Genomic DNA, 26,353 nt, shown 5'->3' on the forward strand with positions numbered 1-26,353 from the left:
AGCTCAATCTGTCCTCAGGCTCTGAGCCCCTGTCCCCAGATCCTGAACCCTATCCTCCCAGGACCTGAGCCACTTCACCACTGTCAGCAAGCCCTGAATCCCCTAACCCCATCCTGGTCCCTAGATCACAAACCTCTGTTGCCTCAGGCCCTGAATCCCCTCACCCAACAGCCTGGTCCCCAGGTCCTGACCTATATCTCCTCAGAACCTGAGCCTCCCAAGTCTCCAAGTTCTCATGTTCCTGTATCCAGACCCTGAGCCCACTGGTCCCAGACCCTAATTCCAGACCCTGTGCCCAGGCCCTAAATTCCCTGTCACCTCATCTCTGCCCCATGCCCTTGTGCCCCTTCTCGCAGAAGCTGAAGTCCCTTCTGCTTCCTTTCTGCAGTTTTGCCAATGAAGATGAACTGGACAGCTGCAACTTGCTGGGCTCTGCTACTGGCTGCAGCTTTCCTCTGCGACAGCGGTGCAGCCAAAGGTGGCCGTGGAGGAGCCCGGGGCAGCGCCCGCGGAGGCCTGCGCGGTGGAGCACGCGGGGCCTCACGGGTGCGCGTGAGGCCTGCCCCCCGCTACAGCGGAGCAGGCTCAACTCTGCGCGTGGCAGCAGCAGGGGCTGCAGCAGGGGCTGCGGCGGGGGCAGCTGCCAGCTTGACTGGGGGCCCAGGCTGGAGAAGGGCCACAGGGCCAAAGGAGGGTGGCCGGGAGGACGACGAGGACTGGGCACCAGGCGGCAACGGGACAGGCAGGGGTGTGTACAGCTACTGGACCTGGACTTCTGGTGCAGAGTCCTCCCACCACCTGTGCCTCTGCCTGCTGCTGGGTGGTGCCCTTGGAGCCCTGGGCACCCTGGGGCTGCTACAGCCCTAGGCACAGCTGGGCTTGGGATCCATATCCTGGCCCCCAGCCCAGCCTTCTCCATAGGCCCCTCAGGCTGTCCCAGAGGCCAACAGCATTTGAACACTTCTTCACTCCACTGCCCACAGTCCTCAGGCCCTGGAGGACCCCACCCTCCATCTAAGACTGTCCCAGCCTCCCCATCTCCCCACCCTACCATGGAATCAGCAGCACCCCCAGCTCCAGGATGTCAGGGTCCCCTGAGAGAGGCAATTAGCTGTGGCTCCTGCTCAGGCCTGCAGGCTGGGAGGTGTCAAGACCAGGCATTCAGGCCACTCCTGTTCCCTGGCCTTCCCTGGACAGAAGAGTGTAGACAGTGTTGACCAACCAGGCAGAGGCCACCTTCAGAAAGGTTCCACTCTGCCACTGAAGCCCTGAGGATCGAGGACCAAGGGCTTCCCACCAGAGCAGCTGGAATGGACTTCCCACAGGAGCAGAATATCAGTGAGTGAGGAACACTCAACTAGGCTGCAGTGAGAAACGTCAGGTGCTAACCACTTGCCTAGGGCAGGTCCTGAGGATTTCACAGCACAGTAATGTTTTGGGGAGGAAAGCCATCCATTCCAGAAGATGCCCACTGTGGTTCTCAGAGCTCCCAGCAGAACATGCCCTGGGAGGCCACGGCAGCATCCCTCTCTGCCTGGCAGACTTCCCACAAAACCCTCTGCCAGGTGATGGTCTCCACCTTAGAGCCAGTGGGCCCCAAGGACCATTTAACTCATCTTGAGACCCATTCTGGGGAAAAACCCACATTCAAGAGAATTCCATTTTCTTGTAATTTAAGTTCCCATCCAGTGATCACTCAGGGGACAGCAGCTGCCAATCCCACTATAGAGTCCCCCTGTGCTGTAAGTGGTCCTATACTTCTGGTGAGCAGCAGCATCTCCAACTGGGCAGTCCCTCCCTCAGAGCAGATGGACCAGGTGGAAGCAGAGGGTCCTCAGTAAGGTTGTGGCACAGTGGCTGAGGACAGACAGGAGAGACCATGGTTCATCAGACCCAGGGCCACCTGCAGGTCTTTGGAGGAAGGCTGACCAAAGTAGTGGGGCCAAGGCTCCAGCAGGTATAGTCAGACAAGAGCAAGCCTGGGCTCAGGACAGAAAGTTGAGCTCCTTACTCCACCAAGGGCTATCTAAACATGGACATCTTGAGGGGAGGGGTACCCAGAACAGCCTCAAGATGCTGGCAGCCCTTACAAGGATTGCCTCCAACTCCCAAACACCTCATGCATAGACTGGCCCCTTGTGTCTCCAGGGCCCACCAGCGTAGTGCCCATGAGCCCAGTTCAGGGGTTCCCAGCTCTGCCAAGATGTCTATCTCTAAGCACCTGAGGCCATCTCCTAGGTGCTCTTGTGAGACCCTCACCCACAGACAATCTCTTTCCAGGACTTGCCCTCACCCTCGGGACCAAAAAGCCTTTGGGCTTAGCCAGAACAATGCTGAAACCAGCATCTCTCCATCCAGCACAAGGCTCTGGTTTGGGGATAGGTTTTAAGGCTACTCTCAAGACCTGGGCCAAGCAGTCACAGGACACTACTCCTTGCATCCTGTCATCCACACTGCCATTGCTCAGGGCACAGCCAGCCCCGATGCTCCTCCATACCTTCCAAACCAAGCTGGATGCCACCTAAGACCAGCAAGCCAAGGCCAAGCCCGCCGATCTCTCAAAAGCAGATGAGATCCCTCCATCATCCAGTTTGGTACAGGGAGACCCACCAAAGCCCTCTTGGCTTCTCAGATGCCTCCCTGATGGGCTGCACTGGATCAGACCCTTGCACACCACAGCGCACAAGTGTCAAAAGGTTCCAGAGGCAACGAAAACATTTTTCAATGCTTGCTTCACACCAGCCTCACCTCAAGTGTGTTTAGCTTTTCGCACAGCCAAGGGCCCTTGAATACCTCCTCAGAAAGACACAGACAATGCTAAGAAGGCACCCTCAGAATGGGTCAATCATGCGGCAGTTGCAGTGGGAGGCACTACTGGAAGACCAGCCGCTGGGAGCAGCTGCCCACAGCATGGAGAGAGTCAGCTGAGCATCAGAGACTGGCAGATGCTCAGGCAGCTGTGGGAAAGCTAGGCCACCACCAGACAATGAGGTCAGAGCTATTCACCAGGTCCAGGCTCACCAGCACCTCCCGTCTGCGCTAACCCAACCACCCTGCCTTCTAGAATGCAGGCTGCTGACAGCAACATTCCCTACACAACACTGGGATGGGTCCTCGGCACCTCCTCTGGGCCCCCCTGAAGCAGAGGGCCACTGTCCCATTGGCTAGGAGGTGGTCTGGGTCCCCCTGAAGCACAGGGCCACTGTCCCCTTGGCTAGGAGTTGGCCATCCATGACTCTCTGGCCTGTTGTACAGCTGAGCCATGGGCCTGTGGCCTCCTGAAAGCGGAGCACTGAGGGGGAGGAAATCCTTGGGTTCCACTACTCTGAACCTCCATCCATGTTTATGTATTCATTTAATAACAAAGTTAACCAAAATAAACCCCTGCACTGGGAATAAGACTCTTGGTCACTGCAGGGCCATAGGACATCGAGAGCCCCATTCCTGACTTGCCTGTTCCAGCTTTCACTGGTGAGAGGGACTTCAATATGTGGGCCCAAGGTAGCATGGGTGTGCAATGAAAGAGCCAGAAGAGAGAGATCTTTTCATCCAGAACTCCAAACATTACAGATTACAGTTTTAGCTCCTCGAGACAGCATTAGCCTCTCCCTAGAGACACTAAACAGGAACCGCCTCACCAGGCCAGTCACGCAGGCCTGCTCCATCGGGCTGGCCAGGCCACAGTGAGTGGGAAAGTGGGGCCCTGAATCAAAGGGACCAGCGTGGTTGCTTCTGGAAAAAAGCGGGAAGTTGTAAGCCTCAAACGCTCTGTCCACATGAGGTCCGGGAAGCCATCTGGCACGCAGTAGGCGCCGAGTCTGTGTCGGCAGGGGGGCAGTCCTGCAGAACATCACGGTCCAGCATCACTGGGCCAAACAGCCCACTGCGGAAGGTCCGGAGGAAGTCGTGGGCTGCTGCAGAGTAGTTGGGCTGGACGACATTCACATCCCCTAGAGACAGTGGGTCTGATGAGAAAGGGTCCTCCAAGAAGGGTAGCCCAGCCCCAAGACAGTCACATTGGGCATCAGTGAGTAAAGCTCAGGCCAGGCCTGTTCATAGAGAAGAGCATAATGTCCACTCAGCACCACCCAAGGACAGGGGACAGGGCCAGTCCCACACTCTGGAGCCTGGACTACAAGCTCCTTTCTCTCTAGATACTTCAATAGCTCCTCTGCCCAATCCCCAACCCCAGGACAGCACCACCGCCCATGCATGTTCCAACCCCCACGCCTCCCTCCTCCTGCCCTCCTCTAGGGACAGCCAGGGAACACACAGACCCTGAGTGGCACAGCACAGCCTCACTCACCGGTGCCTGTAAGCACTTTCACCTTCCGGGTCTTCCGCAGCCGCAAGGCCACTCTCTTCAGCACATGCTCAATGTCGTCAGAGGCGCCATCCAGGCCATAGTGCTGCACGTACCTACACACAGGCCACAGCCACATCAGACCTTGGGGGCCTGCTGACCACACCCCAGAGCAGGCAGTGGCCAAGCTCCTGAGCATCCCAGGACGAGGCTCAAGAATTCCTTCAGGAAAGAAAGATCCATGGCCCAACAAGGTGAGATCCAAAGTCTGGTACCTAATAACACTGACCAGCCTGCAAAGCAAGTCAGATCCCAAATGAGAGAAAAATTGAAGTGGACCCAGAAGTGGCAGGTATCAGAATGTACAGACTCACATTCACTGCCATGTGGTTACAAGAGCTGAGGAACAGATGATGAGAGAAGGCAGGACCTGAGAAGCAATGAGATAGGACGAACAGCAGACCAGACACCACAGAAGACAGTGACCAAAACCCAGCGAGGACCCAGACAGGACCCAGCATCTCAGAGCAAGCAGCACACAGGCCAAGTGCCCAGCAGCTGGCACCCAAGCCCTGGTGAGCAGGAAGAAGGTAAAAGAAACACCGAAGAAATAACACTGGAAATTAGCCAAGTGAAACAAACACATGAAGTCACAGACCGGAAACCAACACACTAAAGCACAGAAACACAAAGAAGAGCACAGCAGGGCCCACATAACTGCTCAAGGAGTGACCAGGAGAAGTCACTCAAAGCAGCCAGAGGAATATGAAGACAAAGAACAGGAGGGCAGGAAGCAGACCCCTCACCAGAGGAAAACCAGCACGACGCTGGGCCACCCTTCCCACCAAAAATCTGCCCACAGGGAAAGCATCTCCCTGTGAGGTGAAAGGAGAAGGACAACGGGAGCTAAAAGGACACACCTCAGCAGACCCCTGCCCTGAGAGAGGGGGCAGGCAGACCTACCCCACAGAGGGAGGGGCCAGGCAGACCTGCCCCACAGTAAAGATTGAGGAAAATCCTTCACACACAGTGAAAGACCAGATGAACTCAAGAAACAAGCAGCACCTTGAACAGCAATGTGCTAGGTAAGCATATAACGTGCTCTTCTTACAGTCTGAGTCTCCTTAAAAGGTGACTGTTTATGCAAACAGAAGAGAAGGGAAGTGTGTGCAGGACTTATCCAACATGCAATGGTGGAATGTGTGATAACAGTGGCAAGCTCATCAGGTGAGGAAAAGGGCCTGCCTGAGTGCTGCAGGTGACTCTTGTGACTCCTGAGACTCCTGCAAACCTGAAGCATAAGACCACAGGCACCAGACTAACAAAGGAGATGGAGCTGGATGTCAAGAGGCAGAAAAGGGAGAGAAGACACAAAACTCACGGGACAACTAGAAAACCAACAGCATAACACATTCAAACCATCAACGATGACACAAAACGTAAATAGTCTAAATATCTAATAGGAAAGGTAGAGACCGCCACATTGGATAAAAACAAGGCCAAACTCTACGCAGCCTATAAGAAATGCACTTTTACTATAAAGACAAATGCACAAAGTAGAACGGTGGGCAAGGATATACCATGATAATACCAATCAAAAGAACCTAGCATTCTGTGCTGTGGACAAGGGGCCCAGAACAGAGAGCTCTCTGAAGATGAAGAAGCACTTCACAACACCCTGCACACTACTGCACCTACAACAGAGCCTCAAAATGCACAGTGCCAGTGCAAGAGGACGCCCAGGGAAGCAGACTGGTGTGTGAGGGGTGAAGACTTTAATGCCCTTCTCAACAATCAGCAGTACAGATGGAAGGAAAATCAGCAAAGTATAAATGAAGAAACAACAAAGACTGAAATCAGTGAAGTAAAAAACAGAAAGATAACAGAGAACGTCAATGAAACCAAAAGCTGACTCTCTGGAGATTAAATAAAAGTAAATCTCTGGCCAAGATCTGCAAACAACATGGTGTCCACCCACAGGTGACTGGATAAACGTACTGCAATGTCTGAACACTGAGCACCACTTAGCAGGTCACACAAAGATAAATTTCAAACAAGCCAATTGAAAGAAAGGCATCTCTTTTGTTTGTGCAAAATTCTAGAAAATTTATATCTAGTGACAGACAGCAGAGGGCTGCCTGGGCACAGAGGTCAGGAAGGGAAGACTACAAAGCACAATGGGCAATGGGAGTGCCCGTTTTCTTGATTATCGGATGGTCTCAGGTGCATTCATGTCAGACTTACCCAATTTTTAACAATGTGCAGATTATCACGTCTACAATACCTGTGTGCTGTGTCTAGAGCCTCACCTGGCCAGGACAAGCAAGCAGGGGCTGCCCACCCTGCCCTGCCCTCACTGCCACTCACCCAAACAGCTGGTGTCGGTTAAGAGTGTAGAGGAGGTAGTCGGCCATGGTCTCCTCCCCGACCAGGTGGTCCAGCACGGTTCCTGGAAGATGGCAGCAAAGGTGAGCACATCCAACAGCTGGCATGTGTCCCCAACAAGCTTGCGCCCCTCGCAGTCTCAGCTGCTACAGAGACTCTCCACAGAACACAGCTGTCATCCTGACCTTCCTCCCACTTGGCTAAGCCTTTGCTATAAGGTCTGACTGCCCACATCTGTCAAATGGGAGAGTGAAAGTCACTCTCACAGGGCAGGGTCAGATAGCAACCAGCATGCTTTGCGAAGCATCTAGTAGCAGCCAGGGCAAAAGTGGAACAACTACTCCTGCTGAAGGTCTGTGCCAAGGTCAGCGCTGGGCACTCGAGGTAGGAGGGAGGGCACCAGGCTTAGCTCACCACACAGGGCCAGCTTCAGGCCCGTCTCCACACTTCCAATCTGAGGAGCTAGCACCCCAGGGGTGTCCATCAGGAATATCAGAGGCCGTTCACACACCTATGTAGACAGAGTTCACAGTGAGGCCCCCACAGCAGCCTCCTGATGGGCTGGCCCCACACACTAGGCCTCAGAGGCTCCACGGGAGGGCCCAGGAACAAACCCACCCCCAAAGGGTCATCATTTTCACCAAGCACAGGGGTGGCCAGAGGTTTTAATTCACCCGATTTGGAGAATAAATAAGAGCACTAGGTCCCATGGAGACCAAAAGGGAATGTGTAGAAAGTGGGCTCTGCCCTTTCCTGACAGTGGGGTGCCCTGGCGGCTGGGCAACAGGACAGGGCAGTGCCTGGCACAGGTGAGTACCCGGTGGAGATGCAGTGGAGTGTGGGAAAGGACGGTCATGGGCAGGGCCAACAAGGTTGCTCAGCAGCACCAGGCAAGCACCTGTGCCTGGCCACAGAGGACCCACCTGGACTCTGGACATCACAGCTCTGGTGATCCCAGGCTCACCACCCACCCTGGCAGCTTTTCCTGTAAGACAGAAGGGGGCTCTCGTGTGTTCAAGACACACAACTACAGAACGCGCGGTCAGGCACACATGTAACTAACCCATTTGACAAGCAGAATGAAAACCCCAAAGGCCAAACAAGCTTCCCAGGGCTATGATTACCCACATTTAGCCCCAACAGCTCACGCAGGGCCTCTTTTTAAAAGCCAGATGCAGGGGCCACAAGGCTTGACAAATGCCCAGGACTCATTCCCCAGAGCTGGGAAGGCCCACAACAGCAAGACCTGAGCTGTCCCTCATCATGCCCCACCCTCCTGGACTTGCCCACCTCCCAACAGCCCGCAGCAAGCCTGACCAGCCTGCCCAGACTGTGAATGCCAAGGCCACTGCACAGGTCCCAGCTGAGGGCACGCCCCAAGGACTGCTCTACCCACTGCCAAACCAACTCAGGAGTCAGAGGAGCAAGAATCCAAATAAGCTTTGGCGGAGACACAGCAGAGGACGCGGAGCCCCAGGAAGAAAGAGTTCCGACGGGAGCTCCAACACAGGGCACACGGGCACTGCACTGCTGGTCGCATGAGCCAGTCAGAGGAGGGCTGCACTGCCACAGACTGGTCAGACACAGACCAGGGCTGCGGGGGTGGGGGACCAGGAGCTGTCTTGCTGTAAGTCTGGGGACAGTGAGGATAGCTGAACAGCACTAAGAACACACTTAATGCCACTGACCACAAAAGGACAGAGGAAAATACACAGATGACTGGCCAGGCATGGTGGCACAAGCCTGTCATCCCAGCAACTCAAGAGGCTAAGGCAGGAAGATAGTAAATTCAAGGCCAGTCTCTGTAACTTAGCAAGGCCCTAAGCAATGTAGCAAGACCCTGTCTTAAAACAGAAAATAAAAAAAAGGCTGAGGGATGGGATGTAGCTCAGTTGAGAGAGTGCTTGCCTCACATGCATAAACCCTTGAGTTCAATCCCCAGCACCAAAAACAAAAAAAAAAGAATAAAGATGTGGCTCAGTGGTAAAGTGCCCCAGTGCACCCCTCCCTGAAAAAAAACAGATAACTAAGAACTCTCCAATTAATGCCAAAAATACTCTCTGGAATAATGGTTCAGCATGGCTTAAAGCTCTCAGATTTTATATTGTGAATAGATTTGTTAATAAACACTGTAATACTAACATGAACAACAAAATCAATGCAGTTAGATCCAGCATTAAACTTTAAAATGGTCAGTCAAGGCACTGTGAATGAGCGCAGCAGGCCACATTTCTATCTAACATGAGGATGAGCAGGAGACCAGTGCTGAGGGCTCAGGTTTCCAAACTAAGTCCAGGAAACCTGGGATGAGAACACCCCCCGCACCCTCTACCCTACAGCAAGTGGAATTATCTGCATCAAAGGGGTTTGAACAAATGAAAAACAAAAACCACCGAGTTTAGAAAACCATCCCACATGAAAGCCATCAGAAAACAAATCCAGTGTAAAATCCAGTGCAACAAACAGCTGTCCCCCACACTGCCCTCTCCGTTGCTGTCCAGGCGGAAGAGCCCACGGATGCAGAAGGGCCAATTCAGCAGCAGAGGGTGCAGGCTCACCTGTCCTGAGGTGCTGTCTCCTCAGGGAGTTGATGAGGGAGGACTTGCCCACGTTGGGAACACCAACCACCAGGATGCAGTAGTCCAGGTTCTACAGGGGCAGGGAAGACCCTCAGCCCCATCCTGCCCAGGCCGTGGACTCTCAGCCCAGGAAGGAGGTCAGGCAGAGACCTACCACCTGATGGGCCACCCAGCCCTGCTGGCTGAAGAGACCCAGGAGAAGGGCCAAGCCTCCTGCTAGGGCACTCCCCGTCCTCTCACAGGCAGGAAAGGGCTGGCCCACTACCAGCTCTGGGCCCCACTAACCAACCTCTGATCGGTGGTAGCGGTAGCTGCTCCCAACCAGTTCTATGACCTTTGGGATTATCTGAAACAAAAAGCCATTCATTTCAGCCTGACATCCCCTAATGCACTCCCCATGCAGCCACCTCCACACACCAGCATCAGGGACCCTCTCCCTGCCACTCATCAGGAGACACGGACCTCACACACAGACTCCAGCAGCTGACAGGGAGGCCTGACCTGCCTGAATTTCTGAAGGTAGTACTCTCAAGTGCCCAGATCCCAGACCCAGAGGCAGACTGTCCCCACCCCTACACTAGGGAGGAGTAGGTGGCTCCCCAGGGGGCTTCTAGGACAGCTATACTCTGGCTGACTGCCCACATCCCTGGAAAGCAGAAGCCAACCCCAGGATCTTCCCCAAAAACTGCTTCTTATAAAATAATGTTATAAAGCAGAAACATGTGAGCAGAAAAAGGCCTACCTGCTTGATGTTCTCATCCCTTATGCAGTTTGTAAAAATGACATGTTTTAGGCCTTCTCCTGCTAAGTGCTGCTGAATTTTCTGAAAGAGATATTGCCATTTTATATATTAAATGCAAATATGGGTGGCACGGCACAATCAAACTCCAGGACTGAGCTCCAAGGAACAGTTGGCCAGGAGCACCGTTGCTCAGAGCCACCTGAGCTCTGCAGGCCACTGGGGTGTGCCAGTCACCTAGGAAAATGAAGGCACTGCTGCTGCTGCAGCAAGGAAATTTCCATGCTACTAGCAACTTTTTAAAAATTGCCTTGAATTTAAGACCGTGACACCACTTAGCAAAGGTCTCGACCACAGAGCAAGAAAAGCAGAAGCAACACCTCCAATAACATTTCCAGCCTCCACATTTCCTGGTCACACAGAAAGTACCCTCCCACCTGTGCCCAATTCGGCTTGGCTCTGGAGAAACCGGACCTCCCACACCTCCCCCAGCCCTTCCAGTTTCCGGATCACTGTGTGTGCTGAAGGCAGCCAACCATAGAAAACCTAGAGTCAGGTTGGTGAGTGCGGACACCTGGGGGTGCCGCAGCCATCACAGACCTCCAGACTAGACTAGCGATGTCCAGAGCTGCAGGCATTGGCCTCATGCAGCTTCTCAAACTTAGAACTAGGTAAGATGTGAAAGTCAGTTCCTCAGCTACAGTGATCACTGTTGGCCAGAGGCCACCACGTGGGGCAAAGCAGACACAGCATTCATGGTTTCAGAAGGGCCTAAGGGAAGGCTCAGCTGTGGCAGCCTCCAGTGGCACACTGCCACCTCCTGGGGAAATGGTGTCCATTCTGAGCATTTGCAAGTAGACATCCAAGATCAGGATGCCAAGCACACTGTGCTGGGCAGCACTGGTCTCCGTGATGGCTGCAATGCCCCCAGACATCCATGCTCACCAGCCTGAACCCAGGTTTTCTGCTGCCAGCTGCCTTCTGTACACCCTGTGATCTAGAGGGTAGAAGGACTGGGGGTGGGGAAGGCAGGCCCAAAGTAGCTAACAGATTTCTCCAGAGCTAAGCAGAATGGGGACAGAAGGCCCAAGGGAAAAGGAAACATGGAGACTGGAAATATTACTGGAGGTGGTGCCTCTGCTTTTCTTGTTCTGTTGTCAAGTCCTCCTGAAAAGCAGAGATGGGGGCTGGGTTGTGGCTCAGCGGTAGAGCGCTCGCCTAGGACACGGGAGGCCCTGAGCTCAATCCTCAGCACCATGTAAAAATAAATAAATAAAATCAAGGTATTGTATCCAACTGAAAAAAAAAAAGCAGAGCTGTTTCTGAGGCAGAACCCGCCTAGAGAAATAACACTGAGCCTGGCTGATTCTGAGTCTGTCCAGCAACATCTGTGTCATGCTCTGCAGGCATCTTTTGGAAAGGCCCTCACCCGCTGCTCTGTGAGGTCTGCCAAGTCCATCTTATTGAGGACCAGCAAGTGAGGCTTTAGTCCAAGGGTCTCCTGAAACAGAGGGTTGCGGCCTGAAAGTGGGATGTGGCAACATTAAGGCAAAATTTCCTCAAAGCTTTACCAGCCCATCAACCTACTTTACCTTATCTACCTCATGTCAGTAAGAGCTGAAGGCAGAGGACAAAGCCCTATCTCAGATCAGGAGCCAGCCCAGTCCACTGTCGTATCCTCGGGGCTGCCAAGCCAACTCAGATTCTGCCCTTCAGGCTGAGGACAGGGTGCACCTCCTGCAGTAGCCAGGACAGGCAGTCAGCAAGGCAATGGCTTCACTCAGCTTCCCAAATGGGAAACCAGTTCAGAGGGAGGTTTTATAAGCAAGTTACTATTTAGCTGCCAAAGCACCTGGGCTCAAAACAATGACCTGATCACTCAGGGGGAACCTCCCAGAGAATACCTCAAAGTACCACCCACCTATGGCCACCAAGGACTTGGGGGTCGCTGCCACCCTACAGGTGGGTAGGCCTCCTCCCAGAGATCCCCAAGGAAGATGCTGCCTTCTCAGTACTGCCCTCAGCCAGGGACTCTGGGACTGAACGTGAGGCTAACACAGGCAGGCAGCAGCTTCTTCCCTTCACTGTGTAGAGACCCCTGGCTCTCCTAGTACTTGTCTCTCCCAGGGAGTCTAGCTTTGAGAGTCCAGAGGCCTCTGACATGCCCTAGTGAGGCTTCCACTCTAACCGCTACCTGCCACACAAAGGGACCCTCCCTCAGTGCTGACCAAGTCTCTGCTCATTCAGTCATCCACCAGCCTCCAGCACTCTCTCCCAGGATGTTACTATCCAATACCGGTTCCCTGCCATATCCTAGATAAAGTAGAATGTTCTAGAGATGAAAGGTGGAAAAAAGTCCTCTCATCACACACACTAAATAATGACTACGGGTTTTATTCATTTTTTAAATGATCAGACATAAGAACAGGAATGTAGCCCATTACAGCACTTGCCTAGCATGTGTGAGGCCCTGGGTTCAATCTCCAATACTGAAAAAAGTTAAAAGTTATAAAGTTTAAAGAATAATCAGACATATAATTGCCAGTAAACACCTTTGACCAGCCTGTCAGTAAATTGATTTATATTTACAGCCCAATGCAAAAATTCCTGCTATTTTGTTACTTAAGTTCCAACCAGCCTTTGAGCCCTGAAAATGGTCATCCTCCACTTCTACTTCCAGAGACTCCAGGCAGTGGAGGTCAGGCACACGTTTGCACTTGGCTATTCCTGGGTGGTCCACAGGGACAGGCCTATGGGGCTGGCATCCCCAGCTTTTCTGGGGTTACACAGGCAGGTTGGTGACAGCTGGCAAACACCACCACAGGAGAACCTCCACACTTTTTTCAAAAGTGAGAAAACCAGGTCTGAGCAGTACAAATTAATGAGCACAATCACCATGTCTTGTCAATGATTCACTCAGGTAAGAGGAAAACCCAGGTTGGCAGGAACCTTTAATCTCAGCTTTCATACCCTATCTAGAAATTTCCATGCGGGGTACCCTGGAAAGCCTGAGTGGCCCATTCAGACACCAACACCACAGGTGTGGAGCTTCGGAACACATGTGGCCTGGACCCCACAACACAGACTATGATCTGAAAGGGGGCCTAGCAACCAGCGTGTTTAAAAGCCTCCGGGTAATTCTAACATATAAGAAGGTGGAAAAGCGCTGATTTAAATGACAGTAAGGACAAGTCAGGCGGCTGGCTGCTGCAGGCAGCTGACCGGATGAGGGCCAGGGCCAGGCAAAGGTGGGCGGAGACCAGTACTGCCTGCTTGCTGTCTCATGCACAGTCTGGCTCAGGAACGGGGCCCCTCCTGCGCGGCGAAAGGATATGCGGGCGTCATGGACCTCGATGACACAGTCCACCAGTTTCAGACTGCTCTGCATCTTCTTCAGCCCTGCAAAACACAAGAGCACTAAGGGAGGGGCCCGTGAGCTTCCGGAGGGGCAGAGTTTTAGTTGGCCTGTCAGGGAGGACACCACCGAGTGAACGCCCTTGGTGGAGACAGGTCCCCACAAGGTCCCTCAGCCGGCCGCACAGGGCCAAACTTGGTGTACAATTGGAGACTCCGAGGCGGGGCAAACGACCACAGAAGAGCGACATCGCTGCAAGACCGCAGCGGGAAGCCCTGCGCCTGGAGCGGCCCCGCTGCTCTCCCGCGCCGAGCGGCGCCCGGACAGCGCGCCTCCCGCCGGACCTCACCCTTGGCCATGTGGCCCGGGAACCAGCGTGCCACGTCGCGGCCCTGCAGGGGGAAGCACTCGCGCCAGGCGGCTCCGGCGGCGCGCAGCGCGACCGCGGACAGCCGCATGGCATCGCGTCCCGGAAGCGCTCTCGGTGCACAGCCTCGCCCGGCCCGCGACCCTGCCACAGCCGCGCTTCCGGCGCTCCAGGGTGCAGCCGCGCGGTTACGCATGCGCACACCACTGTCCTGGCCGTGAGGGAGCCCGTACAGGCGGGCCCCCTTAGCGGGGCGGAGCGGAGCGGGGCGGGGCGGGGCAGTTCTCGCTCAGGTTCTGGGTTTTGTGGGATTTTTCTTAAGCAATTAAGGCACGTATTAACCCTAGTTAGATTTAAAAAGTCCCAGAGATTGGGATTCATCTCAGCGGTGAAGCTCTTGCCTGGCATGCTCAAGGCCCCGAGTTCTATCACCAGCACCGCAGAGAATAAAATTAAAAACTGAAAAATCCCAGTTGCCCCTTAAGCATATTCTGAGTATATATAGCAAAACTTCGTATCAATGTTTGGCCCCTTCTTACAGACTTGTTTTAAAACGCTATCATACTTTAAACTTACCTTATACACTTAAACAGCTCCACTTCTTTTTCAAGTATTCCAAGTTTAGTGTAACAATGCTTCCAAACGCTGATTGCAACCAGCGTTTAATAATACAATGAGACTGCAGTGCTCCTCGAGGCTGCAGGACAAGATGAGCCTGCCCAGGCTGCCCCCAGGCCAAACCACTCACCCCAAAAGGGCTACAAGAGCCTCCCTCCAATGGCATCATTGAAACAATGTCCTAAACACTACACATGCTCAGATTACCATGTTATGATGTCATGATGCTTAACCTCTAACACTGAGCTCCCAACGCTCCTGGATTGGATCTGGGTCCCCACAGTACACTGCAGAGCCCTTCCCAATGAGGCATTCAGAGCCTCTCTTTCCTACAAAGAGGGGGCAGCCTAGGTCTGTGAAAACAGGAATGTTTCCTCAAGGCATGTGAATTGATGAAACTTCAAAATCAACAATGAAGATCTTTGCCCTTGAAGAAAGCTGCACTTTCATATCCTGGGACCATAAACTATAACAAAGCGTTGTTGAATGTTTCTCACACCAGTCTGATTGGCAGGTGCCTCATGCAGCACAAGGCAGCAAGGACTCTACAAAGCACTGGATATGACATGCTATGGGGGGAGCCTGAGTAGTCTCTGGGCCATCTAGGGGTCCCGGCACGCCCTGGAGGACTGACAAACCTAGACATGAAGTATGAGAAAGGAAGGGCCAGGCAGAGCTGAGCTGGGCTGCAGAGGTAAGGGCATGAGCCTGGCAGCTCTGGAGGGGTGTGGCCTTGAGACCTTCCTTCCAGATTCTGAAACCAAATGGGGATGGACAGACTGTCCTGAGGTACCTAGGCCAGGAGCTCCCCACACAAGCCCTCCAGCAGCCCCCCAGCCTGTGGGGGTGGGTAGCAGACTTCTGATGTTCTTGTGCCTCCCTACAAAGTGCCCCCCCAGCTATACCCACCTGCCCTCTGGCCATAGTGCTCCAGGAGAAATGTCAAGAGCCCATGGTAGCTCTGGTGCAGCGTAGTTACTCAGTCTGAGCTTTCTGTCTCTTCTGCTGTGAAACAGGAGTAGCATGGCTTATCCCCCAGAGCTGCTATAAGGATGCAGTAAGACCAAATAGAAAGCACCCAGCAGATCCACGCCAGCACTGCCTGGCTCCCCAATAAGGTGGGGTGGCTCGCCAACCACACCGTGGTCCCAGACTGCAGCAATGGGAACTTGGGGAGCACCTTAAGATGCCAGGGATCAGGGGCCAGGGGCAAGGGTACCCAGGGACAGAGTACACACTAGGGGCACAAAGGGTCAAGACATGGCCCCAACCTGGCCTGCAGCACAGCAAGAACAAAGGTGGCAGTTTCTGCAGCCCCAGGTACAAGGACAACTCTAGACAAAAGGAGGTGGCATTAACTGCTTTATGTACATAGCATCCCCACTAGCAGTGGCATCCAGCGACTTCCAGATCAGTCCAAGCTCCATCCTGGCAGGTTCCAGTGACAGACATAAGAAATGAGGTGACCCAGTTATCCAAAAAGGACTGTCAGTGAGGTCCTGGAATCTCAAGCCAGACTGAAAGAAGGCAGGTCCCAGCATCCCCCAAGGGAGCAACCCAGGTAGAAACCGAGCTCAGAGCCGGGGCCGGGGCTGCTGGGACTGCAGGTCCCACAGACCAATGAGGCGATCAGCCTCCCTCCAGCCAGACAGCAGGGCCCCATGCGTTGTAGAGTAAAACGTCCGATGTGTGGCTTCCCCTGCAAACAGGATCTGGAGCTGCAGAAAAGGGTCAGGGTTGGATGCAATTGAGACAGCTGACACAGAGGCAGAAAACAGAGCCCCATGCCCACCTATTCACTCCCAAGACTGGCAGGAGACCTCATGCCTGGACTGTGCAGGTGTGAATAGCACCTGGAGAAAGCAAGCTGTGAGGCAGTGAACAGTGGCCTCTCCAGAACTGCTGAGTCCCCCAGGAGGATGAGGAGAGACTCCAGAGCCAGGCAGACAGAGAAGTAGGCAAAAGCTGGAGCCTATGAGCTGGGCAGAAGCTGACCAGTAAGTGACTTGGCCAACAAACGAGCTGAACAAGATCATAAGATGACTGGAAGACTGAATGGCGAGTACTGGATGACGCTCAGGAGTGTGTCTTTTTTAGTGTCGTAACAGTACAGCTACATATGTTTGCTGGGCTTTTTGTTGTGGTTATGGTTTTGTAGTGCTAGGATTAGAACCCAGGGCCTCGTGCACACCAGGCAAATGCTCTACACTGAGCTGCACCCGACCATACTTTCAGAGTGTCCTTACTGTTTAGAGTCACACACAATATACGTGCGTATGACCATGCTCAGAAACCATGGGTCGGGAGGCTGCCGAGGACAGGGTAGGCCCCTGCAAGCTTCTGCCTACTTTTGTATACATTTGATGTTTTCCATGATTTTTTTTATACTTGTAGATGGACAGCATACCTCGATTTTATTTATTTTTATGCAGTGCTGAGGATTGAACCCAGTGCCTCATAAATGCGAGGCAAGTGCTCTGCCACTGAGATACAGCCCCAGGCCCTCCACAATTTTTTTTTTCTTTTTTTGAAAGTGATAATATAAACATGTGCTTTACAGAGAGAGTAAATTTAGAGATCAAGTCAGCTGAGGGGCTGAGGATGTAGCTAGGGGTAGAGACTTGCCTAGCGTGCATGGGACTATGAGTTTATCCCTGCACCACAAAAAAGAATAAAAAAATTGTTTGAAAGAATAGTCTGGGTAGGGGATGAGTTGCCCATCAGCTACTTTTGTTTCACTTTGTTAGCCAGTATTGTAGAATTATGACTCTTGAAGCTATTTGCATATATAGTTTTGATATAACCAATGTACTTTTAAATTAACTTTTAATTTTGAAAAGAAAATGGCTGAGTCTGGAGGTCCAGCCCTACCCACCACTCACTCGTACTCCAGTGCCTCTGGGTCTTCACAGGAACTAGATCTGCAGTGGGATGCTGGTAACCCACCAGGGCCTGCCATCATACCTGGGTGCTGGAGTCGTCCACAGGGAGAGGCTGGGCCAGCTGGTCTATGTCATCTCCAGTGCTGCCCACGGCCACGTAGCTGTAGGAGCCCCGGGTGTATGGGGCACTGTGCCAGCAAGACCTCAGCACACTCTTAGGCGCAGGCAGCTGTGGGTTTCCTGAACCAGAGATGTAGCATGTCAACCTGGAACCCTCAATCATGTGTCTGCAACTGGTATTCATTTTAAAGACTGAGGAATTTAAAGTGAAAGACACTGGCTAGGGAAAAACTGAGCCACCAAGTGCTTTCCTTCTTTCTTTTTCCTGGTGCTGGGGATAGAACCAGGGGTGCTTAATCTTCAGTCCTTTTCATTTTTTATTTTGAGACAGTCTTGCTAAGTTGCTGAGGCTGGCCTTGCTTGAACTTGCAATCCTCCTGCCACAGACTCTGGAGCTGCTGGGACTACAGAGCATGCACCACTGTGTCCAGCTTCAAAACTGTTCCTAAGAGGCTCTTCCCTTCTCAGCTGCTCTGCTAAATGCTGCAAACACAGCCAGGGCCAACAGGCAACACCAGAGGCCAGAGGCCCTGCTAACCAACTGACCCTTGGCTGCCTGAGCAACTTTTCTGAGCCTCAGCTTCTTCACCTGAAAGTCTCTGTTAAAGGACAAACAGCATTTATTTTGGTGGCAGATTTTAGAAAAAAGAAGTAGTAAGTGTTTATAAAGGCATTTTAGTTCCTCAATGATAAGAATGTTATTGACTCCACCAGTAGGAGCAAGGGCTGTCCTGGAGATGCACAGAGCTGATTTAGTTCTCTGTTCTGAAATGTAAACTTCCTGCCTACAGATAAATCTGCTTTGTCAAGTTAAGCACCTGTCACTCTCCGGAGCACTTGGGTTAGAGAGAGAAGTACTTCTTCATCAGACAGAGTCTCCATAAACTCAGACTCCAGGCCAGCAATGAAGCCGCAGAGCACGTGCACAGACCTGCTGGAAAGAGACCATAGAAGAGCCACAGCTAGCCCAGCTCTGCTGTCCCTCTGCAAGGACCCACACTCTGTGGGCCCCACCACACCCACACAGTGTCCCAGAGCTTTCCAGGACAGTGCTCTAAGGGTCCGAGCAACTGCATAACACCAAGATGATGTTTGCTGCTCCGGCCATCATTTGCAAGATGTGCACTGGCAGTGACGTGTCGCGAGGTGCGGGGCGCTGTGAGCATGGCCATACACATGTGCAGTGAACAGTGCTGACTATGCTGGCTTCACTCGGAGTCCTCACCAAGAGACTTTTCTGAGATTGGTGGTGACAGGGTTTCACGGGTGCTAGGCAAGCCTTCTACCATTGTGCCACATGCCCAGCCCCAAACTTTTTCTTATTATATAACAAAATGTGTCAACATTTGGAAGATTGCAAGAACCAATATTTTCTGAATGACCAAAATCAGAGATAGGTGAAGGATCCATTCAAAGTGTCAGACAGACGAATGGACTTCAGTGGAACAAAGTGCAAAGTCCCTGGATATGGCCTCAGACTCCACGCCTGGCCCTCAAGAACCACCACATGTTGAGCGGTACAGCTGTCTGAAAGCTGTGTCTCACTACTCCCTCCTTCCAGCTGCAAGTCTGTGTAGCTCGGCCCTCTTCCTGTCCACCAAAACAAAACACCGCTGCAGGGTAAACTCAGCAGCAGCTTTGAGAACCAGCAACTCTGGAGCCAGACTCCAAGAGACCTGCAGACAAGCAAACTCCACCACCCTTCTCATCAAATTTGTTTGAGAATATAGTTATTTTTAATTGTGAAATGCTACTAATGCTATGGAATAGGTTTATTACTGTCATCTTAAATAAGACTTATCTTTAAATTTCTGAGTTTCAGTTTCTCACATGGTAAGTGCAGACATGATCCCCATAGTTGAAAGCTCTTGAGATCCTCACCACTTTATAAAGCGATCCTGGCCACAAGTCTGAGAGCCACACATCATCTGCCACACTGGTTTCTAAACTCTGGAAAGTAAGTTTTCTCTTCAATGAGAGGGGATAGTGGAAGGGCTGCTCAGAGGCCACGCCTCCTGCTCCCATCTGAGTCCCTAGTCTTTCATGCTGGAAATAAGGTCCTTGAGTATAATACAAACTTCTCTTTGCCACAAGACCACAGAACACTGCCTGTTCTGTCTCACCGTGAAAGTGTGAGCCCCACCCTCTGATCATGCCTGATGCTACTTCCTGAATTAGCACCAGCTAAATATGTTATGCTGCTGGACCATGAAGTCAAGCCTTCCCCTATGGTGCTTGATCCATTACTTATAAGTATTCAGTAATTGCATCCCCTTCAAGTATCATCTCTCCCCAAAAATGAACAGACCCATATTTCAAATTTCTTCTGCATCAACAAGTCCCAGTTTCCTACAGAATCCCAGTAAGTGCAATGGAATCGAACATTCCTTCAATCCACCAGCACATTCTGGCCCTTTGAGACACTGATAACCTGTGTGCAGTTAACCTCCATCTGTCCCTGCAGGAGTCAGGCCCAGGATGTCAGTAGTCAGCCCCTTAGAGGCTCATGCCCCCCTCACCCATTAAGCCCTCAGAAATGGCTGGCAGTGAGCCCCACATGTTGTTTTCTCAAGCAGACAGACCTAGTGAATGGGCCAGCCTCCCTCAGAGCACTTAGGACACAGACATACCCGAAGGGTGGCAGGACCAAGAAGCCAATGAGCTTCTTGAACCAAGCATCCTGCATTGAGGGAGCTGTGTCCTGAAGGGGTGATGTGTCCTCCCATACCACCTGGATGAGCTGGCAGTCGGGCTCCCAGAAGGGCTCCTCAAACTCCAGGAAGATTTTGTTGTTGGTCCCAAAGCCTATTTTCCTGATTGCTTCTGCTTTCTCAGCAGGCAGTGGAGGATCAAAGAAGGTATTCTGTTGTTCTTTGAGAAAACCTGGAATTCAGAATTAGATGTGATTCACACCACATAGTTCTGAAACTAGAATTTGTGCCAACAAGATCCCAGCCTGAATGACAGTGAGGCATCTAAACATGCCACATGTTCATTCAGGACCCTGGGGACACAGAGATGAGGCTGGCCCTGCCCACTGGGACTCTAAAGGAACACTACAGGCCCAGTGGCCACCACTGGTCATGTGGAGCAGTTTGCATGAGGGAACCCACACACTGCTTTGCAAGAAAGCTCATTCCTAAGCCTTCTGTCTCTCCACTCTACAAGCCATGTGGCTTGAGATCAGTTAAACATATAGGCCCATACCACATCAGAAACTATATAAAAATTAGTCTGCATGGCAAAAATGTAACTTCAGTCCAGAGATAGACAAGAGGATGAACAACAAACAATAGCATAGTCAAATGAGGTGATGGAACATATGCAGCATGTGACGGCAAGCCAATTTCCCAAAGTCAGCGAGGAAAGAAGGAACAACCAGCAGCAAACAGCAAGGTCATCAACAGGCAGTGAACAGCAAGGTCATCAACAGGCAGTGAACAGGGACAGGGCTCCCTTGCGTGGTCATGGGGACACAGGTGGGGTCACCCTGTCCAGATCTTCAGCCAGCAACTCCCAGCTGGAATCTACTTTCAGACCAGCCACTCAGTCTCCAATGCACACAGACACTGGTGACACAGGCAGTGAGGACCACTGCACGTCCATCACTATGATTAACTACCATGTGGTTAAAAGCAGACATAAGCCTGGAGCACTGCCTTGTGAACAATGTGGACACCAGGGTCACGTCAATCTACTGACCACATACCCAGGGTTCAGCCCTAGCAGCTTGGTTAGCATGAACTGCAGACGTACATAAATTAAGCCATTGGTGTTCAACAAAAAGGACTCATAACAGATCCATGCATGCTGATTTGGAGACATAGAAAGCTCTGTTTAAAACAAAGGAAGCTGCGGCTGGGGTTATGGCTCAGTGGTAGAGCACTTGCCTAGCATTTGTGAGACACTGAATTCGATACTCAGCACCACATATAAATAAATAAATAATAAAAGTACATCAACAACTAAAAAAATATTTAAAAAAAAAAAAGGGAAGCAGAGCAGATGCTAATATTCCCAGTATGATTCCATTTGTGAGAACAGCACAGTCTTGTCTATCCCTGGCACACAGCATAGTGGCTGCAGCCACCTCAGGGCTCTCATCTCACACCCTCGACCAAACCTAGACTCCCACGTCAGCTCTGGCACTCGCCATGACTTGGGCAATCAAGTGACTGCTCTCATCACCTACGTGTTCAAAGCTGTCCAACAGCAGGGAGTGGCAGACACTTCCTGAAGCTGCTCTAAGGAATAAAAGACCCAACAGAAACACAGATCCATGGGTTTGACACACACACAAAGCCCAAGTCCAGTCCACAGCAATTACGCTGGCCACTCCACCTTCAGCCAGCCCCACTGCTATCAAATGGCCAGACAACTTTGGCTCACACACTTAGGTGTAAAGTACCAGATCTGGAATTGGGCAGATTGGGCAGATCCTTGGGCCCAAGGATCCCCACAGGACCTAATCTGCAGATCAGATTCTTCCTGCCCTTTCCTCCCCAAGAAAGCGAGACTTCACAACGCAGTTCCAGCCTTTCCAATCCACCTCCCCCCACCCCGCCCGGCCCACCAAACAAGCAGAGCATACTTTTACTTGCATTTTCTTACTGTGAAACCCTTAACCCAAAGCAGGCAATTGCTACAAACATGAGAGTGGTTCCTTCCGTCTATCCAAACATTATCAGAGTAAGAATGGGAGCCCACAGCCCAGCAAACATCCCAGAGCTTATGCAGCCTGAGGCCATTGTACCAGGGAGGGGTATTGGGACTGAAAGTGGACTCTACCTAAGGGAACGGTGACAATGACGTGATGTGCTGGAAGGCGGCTGCCATCCTCACACTCCACCAACACAGGAAAGGCCTCCCCAGGAAATGTGCCCTCCCGGAAGGACCCGTTCCAGTGAATAGTCTTCACAGGCATGTTGAAAATCATCACGTCCTTCGGCAAGGAGGCCATGATGCAGTTGGTAAGTTCCTGGTAGCCCCTAGGAGAGATAGATGTCAGAATTGCTTAAGAGAACCATAAGTCTGATGGAAATAAGACCTCCAAGCTCCCACAGATGTCAAACGGAGCACCACTCCCAGCCAGGCACGGGGAGGTAGGTGCAGAGTCTGCTCAGAAGTGGGGAGCAGCTCCTGTGGTTTTCCTGTCAGCCACAGGAATATTAACACCACCTTCCTGAGATAATGGACACAAAGCTGTCCAGGTAAGCATGGAGAACCAGGGCTCCCTCCTAACCACCCAAGACTTCTGTGTCTGCACATTTCTTGAGTCACAAATGCCCATCTCCTGGGCAGAAGCCTCAGGGCTGACTTCTGAGAGTCCAATGGATCACACCTGCAAAGCCACCCTGTCACAGGGGAGAGGCCTGCCTGGCACTCTGCAGCTGAAGCCCCTCTGGTAGCACTTTGTACTTAAGAGGCCTCAGGGACAGGAGAGAGAAGGCATTCCAACATATCTTTCCTCTCCCAGTTGTGCTTTTGAAAAATAACTCTCTTTTGCTTAAGTAAACAAAGCTAGGAAAAATAGTGACTGGTTTTTCTGAATGGGAAGGGCAAATGTCTCTAGTCTTCCCCCACCTCCTCTGCCTCTCAAAGTCAGAGAACAGAGTCCAGCCAGCCCCTTGGCCCTGGGGTGTACAGAGGGCTTTCTGGGGAGGCAGGGCCACATCCATACCCAGAGAAGGTGCAATCCAGCCCTGGCAGCACGGTGTACTCTCCAAAGGGCGCAAGGGCCACCAGGTCCATGCTATGGGTGCCACTCAAGCAGCACTCCACGTGGAAGAAGGTGTTCAGGATGGCCAACTTGAGCTTCCTGGTCTCCTCATTCTCTGTCCAGCCGGTTACCTGCTGGCTGATCTCCTTTTTGAGGTACTCCCCAACGCTGGGCACTGGGGTCTCAGTTGCATGAAGGAACTCCCGGGTCTGGTCTATCAGCCCGTAAAACAGACTGGCCATCTCTGCCACCAGCTCAAGGCTCACACGTGCCCCGGAGCTAGTACAGCACACAGAAGGCAGGCCTACATGCCCACCTGTCTCCACCAGCTGGTTCTCCTTGGACAACTCCTTCTCCCCTAGGAGACCATACTCAGCAGCCAGCTGGAAGACAGGGTTGCCCTGGGAGGGCCCATGGATCCAGTGTGCACCCACCTCCACCACGCCACCTGGGGGCAGAGGAAATGCCATTTGGAGGTCCCCTCTTCAGAAAGGTCACCCCAGCCCTCCCCTTCCCAAGCATGCTCTGAAGACCAACTTGAAGGCCACGCTTCCCATGACAGCCATCGATTTTGTCCTCGAGGGCCAGGTAGTTCCCATTGGCTGGACTCTGACAGACCTGGCTTAAGGGGATCACCCAGGGAGGTGCTGGCCTGCACCTGCCTCAGCAGGGCACTTATAGGAAAGACTTGGAGGGAAAGAGAGGCTGCCTGGAACGACCCTGGGCTGGAGCGGCACGGTGCAGGGCCCGAGGCTGCCTTCCCCTGGCCAGACGCCTCCTGACTAGCTTTGGGTCATGTTTCGCGCCCAGAGAGCTTGGGCTGTGTGGGGGGGGCTACCGGCCTGACGCCCTCGTGCCCTGGTAGAGTGGACTGGGCTCCGGAGCGGGGATCAGGAAGGGGTTCCGCGAAAGGGTCCGAGGCGGTTACCGAAGCGGCGTTCCGAGCGGATGCGACCCCCGGCGCAGGCCGTGGCTTCCAGGACCCGCAGATGCTGGGCGGCCGGGTGGCGGCAGAGCCTCTGTGCGGCTCCGAGCCCCGCGATGCCGCCGCCCACCACCAGCACCCGCCGGCCGCCCGAGGCCTCCGCGCCATCGCCGCCTGACGCCATGGCTCGTGCTGGCGTCCGGCCGCGGGACCTGAGGCCGGGGGCCGGGTTTGGTGAGAATGGGGGGGCGGGGCCTGAGGGCCGGGTGAGGCCCGGTGAGGATGACGCGGTCGAGGGCGGGGCCTGAGGACGGGGCGGGGCCTAATGAGGCGGAGCCTGAGGGCTGGGGCCCTGCGGGGAGAAAAGGGAGGGGGTGAGTGGGGCAGGGGCAGAGGTCAGCGGGTGGAGGGCGCACCGTGTGACACTAGCCTCTCCTGCCTCCGCTAGCCTCCCAGTTACGCCTGCCACCCTAGAGAACTGGACACTAGGGGCGCCTTTCTGCTGGCCAGTTTCGGCGGCGCACTTGGGTGGGTCATTCGGCGCCTGGAGCTGAGGGCAGGAGAACGGGGGTTTGGAGTGTGACCCCCCGCTGCCGAGAGGTGTGGGCGAGTGTCGGCAACTCACCAGTGTCTAGCCGGATAAGCACTTCCTGGTTCAACTAAGTAGCCAGCGCAGTCACCCAGGGCCCCTTTCACAGGCGCCGTGGAGTCAGTTTAGGAATCCAAGAACGGGTCTGTGGGTGCCTGGAGTGAGGCTGAGAGATCTCCCCTGGAAGCTGTGAGATAGCCCGGGCAGGGACGGTGTGTGTGTGTGTGTGCGCGCGCGCTTTCTTGTTTACCTGGGTTACCTCCTGATAATCCCATTGTAAACTGAAAATATCGCAAGCCTAAAATGCATTTAATTCCTTCAACTAGGAACATCATAGCTTAGCTGCGCAGTATGCTACAGCATTGGCTGTTTATCCCCTGCATCGTGGCCCTCAGAGAGCAAGATAGTCCTACATTCTCCTAGCCGAAGAAAACATCAGAATTCAAAATTCAGCTTCTACTGTTGCTTTTACACCATTGTAAAGTCTAAAGACAATAAGTCAAACCACACTAAGTAAGGGTCCTCTATAAGTCACATGTCTGTGCATAGATAGGATGTGATAAAGGTTAAGTGCAAAGTTCAACATTAACAAAGGACACGTGGAGAAAAGTCTCTTAGTCTCTCCTCTCCTCCTCCTGGGCTTCTCTCCAAGGAAGTTGACTGCGTATTCAGCCAGGGTCCCAATTCAATTGGGTAGTTCTCCACTGCAATGCAGTCCAAGGAGCTGGAGGCCTTGAACTTCCCTGAACACCCAGGGGCACCAAGTTTCAGCCATACACAGGGCCTAGGAAGAAACACCCCCCAATCCTGCAGTCATCTGTAGCTGCTTGTTTCTCTGGGGTGAGGACAGCCAGGGACCCAGGCCATTCCAGGCTGGGGTTTGCCCTCCCCTCCTATTGCTTCTCTGGCATTCTGGGAAACTACATGCTCCACCTCCAGCGCAGATGTCCAGACAGTGGTAGACTTTGTTACAGTGCAGCTGACCCTTGAACAATGGAAGTTTGAGCTTGCAGGGTCCTATATTTGGATATATTCTTTCTCGCTCTTCTCTCTCTCTCTCTCTCTCTCTCATTATTTTTTTTTAATTTTTCAAGAGTTAACACAATTTGAAAAAACTCATAGAGATAAACCTTATAGCCTAGAAATACCAAGAAGAAGAAGAAAAATGTAGGCATAAAATAAAGGCACAAAGTCTATATAGACAAGTGCCTATTATATCATTTACTAACATAACCATACACAAATCTATTTTTTAAAAAATTAAAAATTGTCAAAACTCACACAAATACAGGTCAAGCATGGAACCATTTGCAATTCAAAGAAATGTAAACAGAAATGCAGAGGTAAATCTTAACTACATGAAAGGGACTGTCTTGTCTACTGCACTGCTGTTAACAATTTCACAGCAACCTTGTTGCTTTTGGATGCAGATACTCAAGGTCTCTGCTGAGCAGTTTGTCTCTGGTAAATTTCCTATCCCAGTAAAAAGCCATCTCAAGTATGCTTCTTGTATGCTTTCATCATATATAATATATACAATATATAATATGGGTTAATTGGCTGCAATGTTTTCTATCAGAAGCAGATTATTATTAGTTCAGTTTGAGGAAGTCAAAAGTTACATGTGGATTTTTGACTATGAGATGGGTCAGGCCCCTACCAATTCCCTTGTTCAAAGGTCAGCTGTTTTCCACTGCCCCCTCACTCCCAGCCCACCTCCCCTCCTCTCCACCCTATGACTTGGGGCAGGGCCAAAGCTTGCTCCCAACCCC

General features: G+C 52.4%; 3 protein-coding genes across 10 annotated transcripts; 1 reads left to right on the forward strand and 2 right to left on the reverse strand.

The window, feature by feature from the left end:
• The first annotated feature begins 402 nt into the window (after nt 1-402).
• On the forward strand, nt 403-985 carry Sprn (shadow of prion protein). The gene has a single exon (XM_027925070.2). The coding sequence runs from the start codon at nt 403-405 to the stop codon at nt 865-867; it is 465 nt and encodes a 154-aa protein (XP_027780871.2). The 3' UTR covers nt 868-985.
• Nucleotides 986-3,336: 2,351 nt separating this feature from the next.
• Nucleotides 3,337-13,904, reverse strand: Mtg1 (mitochondrial ribosome associated GTPase 1). Of its 4 annotated transcripts, XM_071610799.1 has the most exons (12): nt 13,711-13,903; nt 13,229-13,405; nt 12,460-12,495; nt 11,436-11,527; nt 10,010-10,090; nt 9,557-9,613; nt 9,247-9,337; nt 7,612-7,673; nt 7,103-7,199; nt 6,671-6,752; nt 4,307-4,419; nt 3,337-3,950 (listed from the first exon to the last, which is right to left on the reverse strand). In XM_071610799.1, exons 1-12 carry the CDS (start codon nt 13,817-13,819, stop codon nt 3,760-3,762), a joined length of 1,188 nt encoding a protein of 395 aa, XP_071466900.1. In that variant the 5' UTR covers nt 13,820-13,903; the 3' UTR covers nt 3,337-3,759. The 4 variants fall into 4 exon arrangements, with proteins under 4 accessions (XP_071466900.1, XP_071466902.1, XP_071466901.1 ...); XM_071610801.1 differs by lacking the exon at nt 9,557-9,613 and having other exon boundaries at nt 13,711-13,904; XM_071610800.1 differs by lacking the exon at nt 12,460-12,495 and having other exon boundaries at nt 13,711-13,902.
• Nucleotides 13,358-24,212, reverse strand: Paox (polyamine oxidase). Of its 5 annotated transcripts, none has more exons than XR_003581183.2 (8): nt 23,996-24,212; nt 23,029-23,515; nt 22,137-22,336; nt 19,979-20,231; nt 18,167-18,282; nt 17,311-17,468; nt 15,256-15,351; nt 13,358-13,405 (listed from the first exon to the last, which is right to left on the reverse strand). XR_003581183.2 is itself a non-coding variant. In XM_027924921.2 (7 exons), exons 1-7 carry the CDS (start codon nt 24,174-24,176, stop codon nt 15,921-15,923), a joined length of 1,536 nt encoding a protein of 511 aa, XP_027780722.2. In that variant the 5' UTR covers nt 24,177-24,209; the 3' UTR covers nt 15,696-15,920. The 5 variants fall into 5 exon arrangements, 2 of the variants coding, with proteins under 2 accessions (XP_027780722.2, XP_027780721.2); XR_011707263.1 differs by lacking the exon at nt 13,358-13,405 and adding an exon at nt 14,348-14,425 and having other exon boundaries at nt 15,256-15,348; XR_011707262.1 differs by lacking the exon at nt 13,358-13,405 and adding an exon at nt 14,348-14,425.
• Between the last annotated feature and the right edge of the window lie 2,141 nt (nt 24,213-26,353).

The sequence above is a fragment of the Marmota flaviventris genome, chromosome 4 (assembly GCF_047511675.1).
Source record: "Marmota flaviventris isolate mMarFla1 chromosome 4, mMarFla1.hap1, whole genome shotgun sequence".
Lineage (NCBI taxonomy): Eukaryota > Metazoa > Chordata > Mammalia > Rodentia > Sciuridae > Marmota > Marmota flaviventris.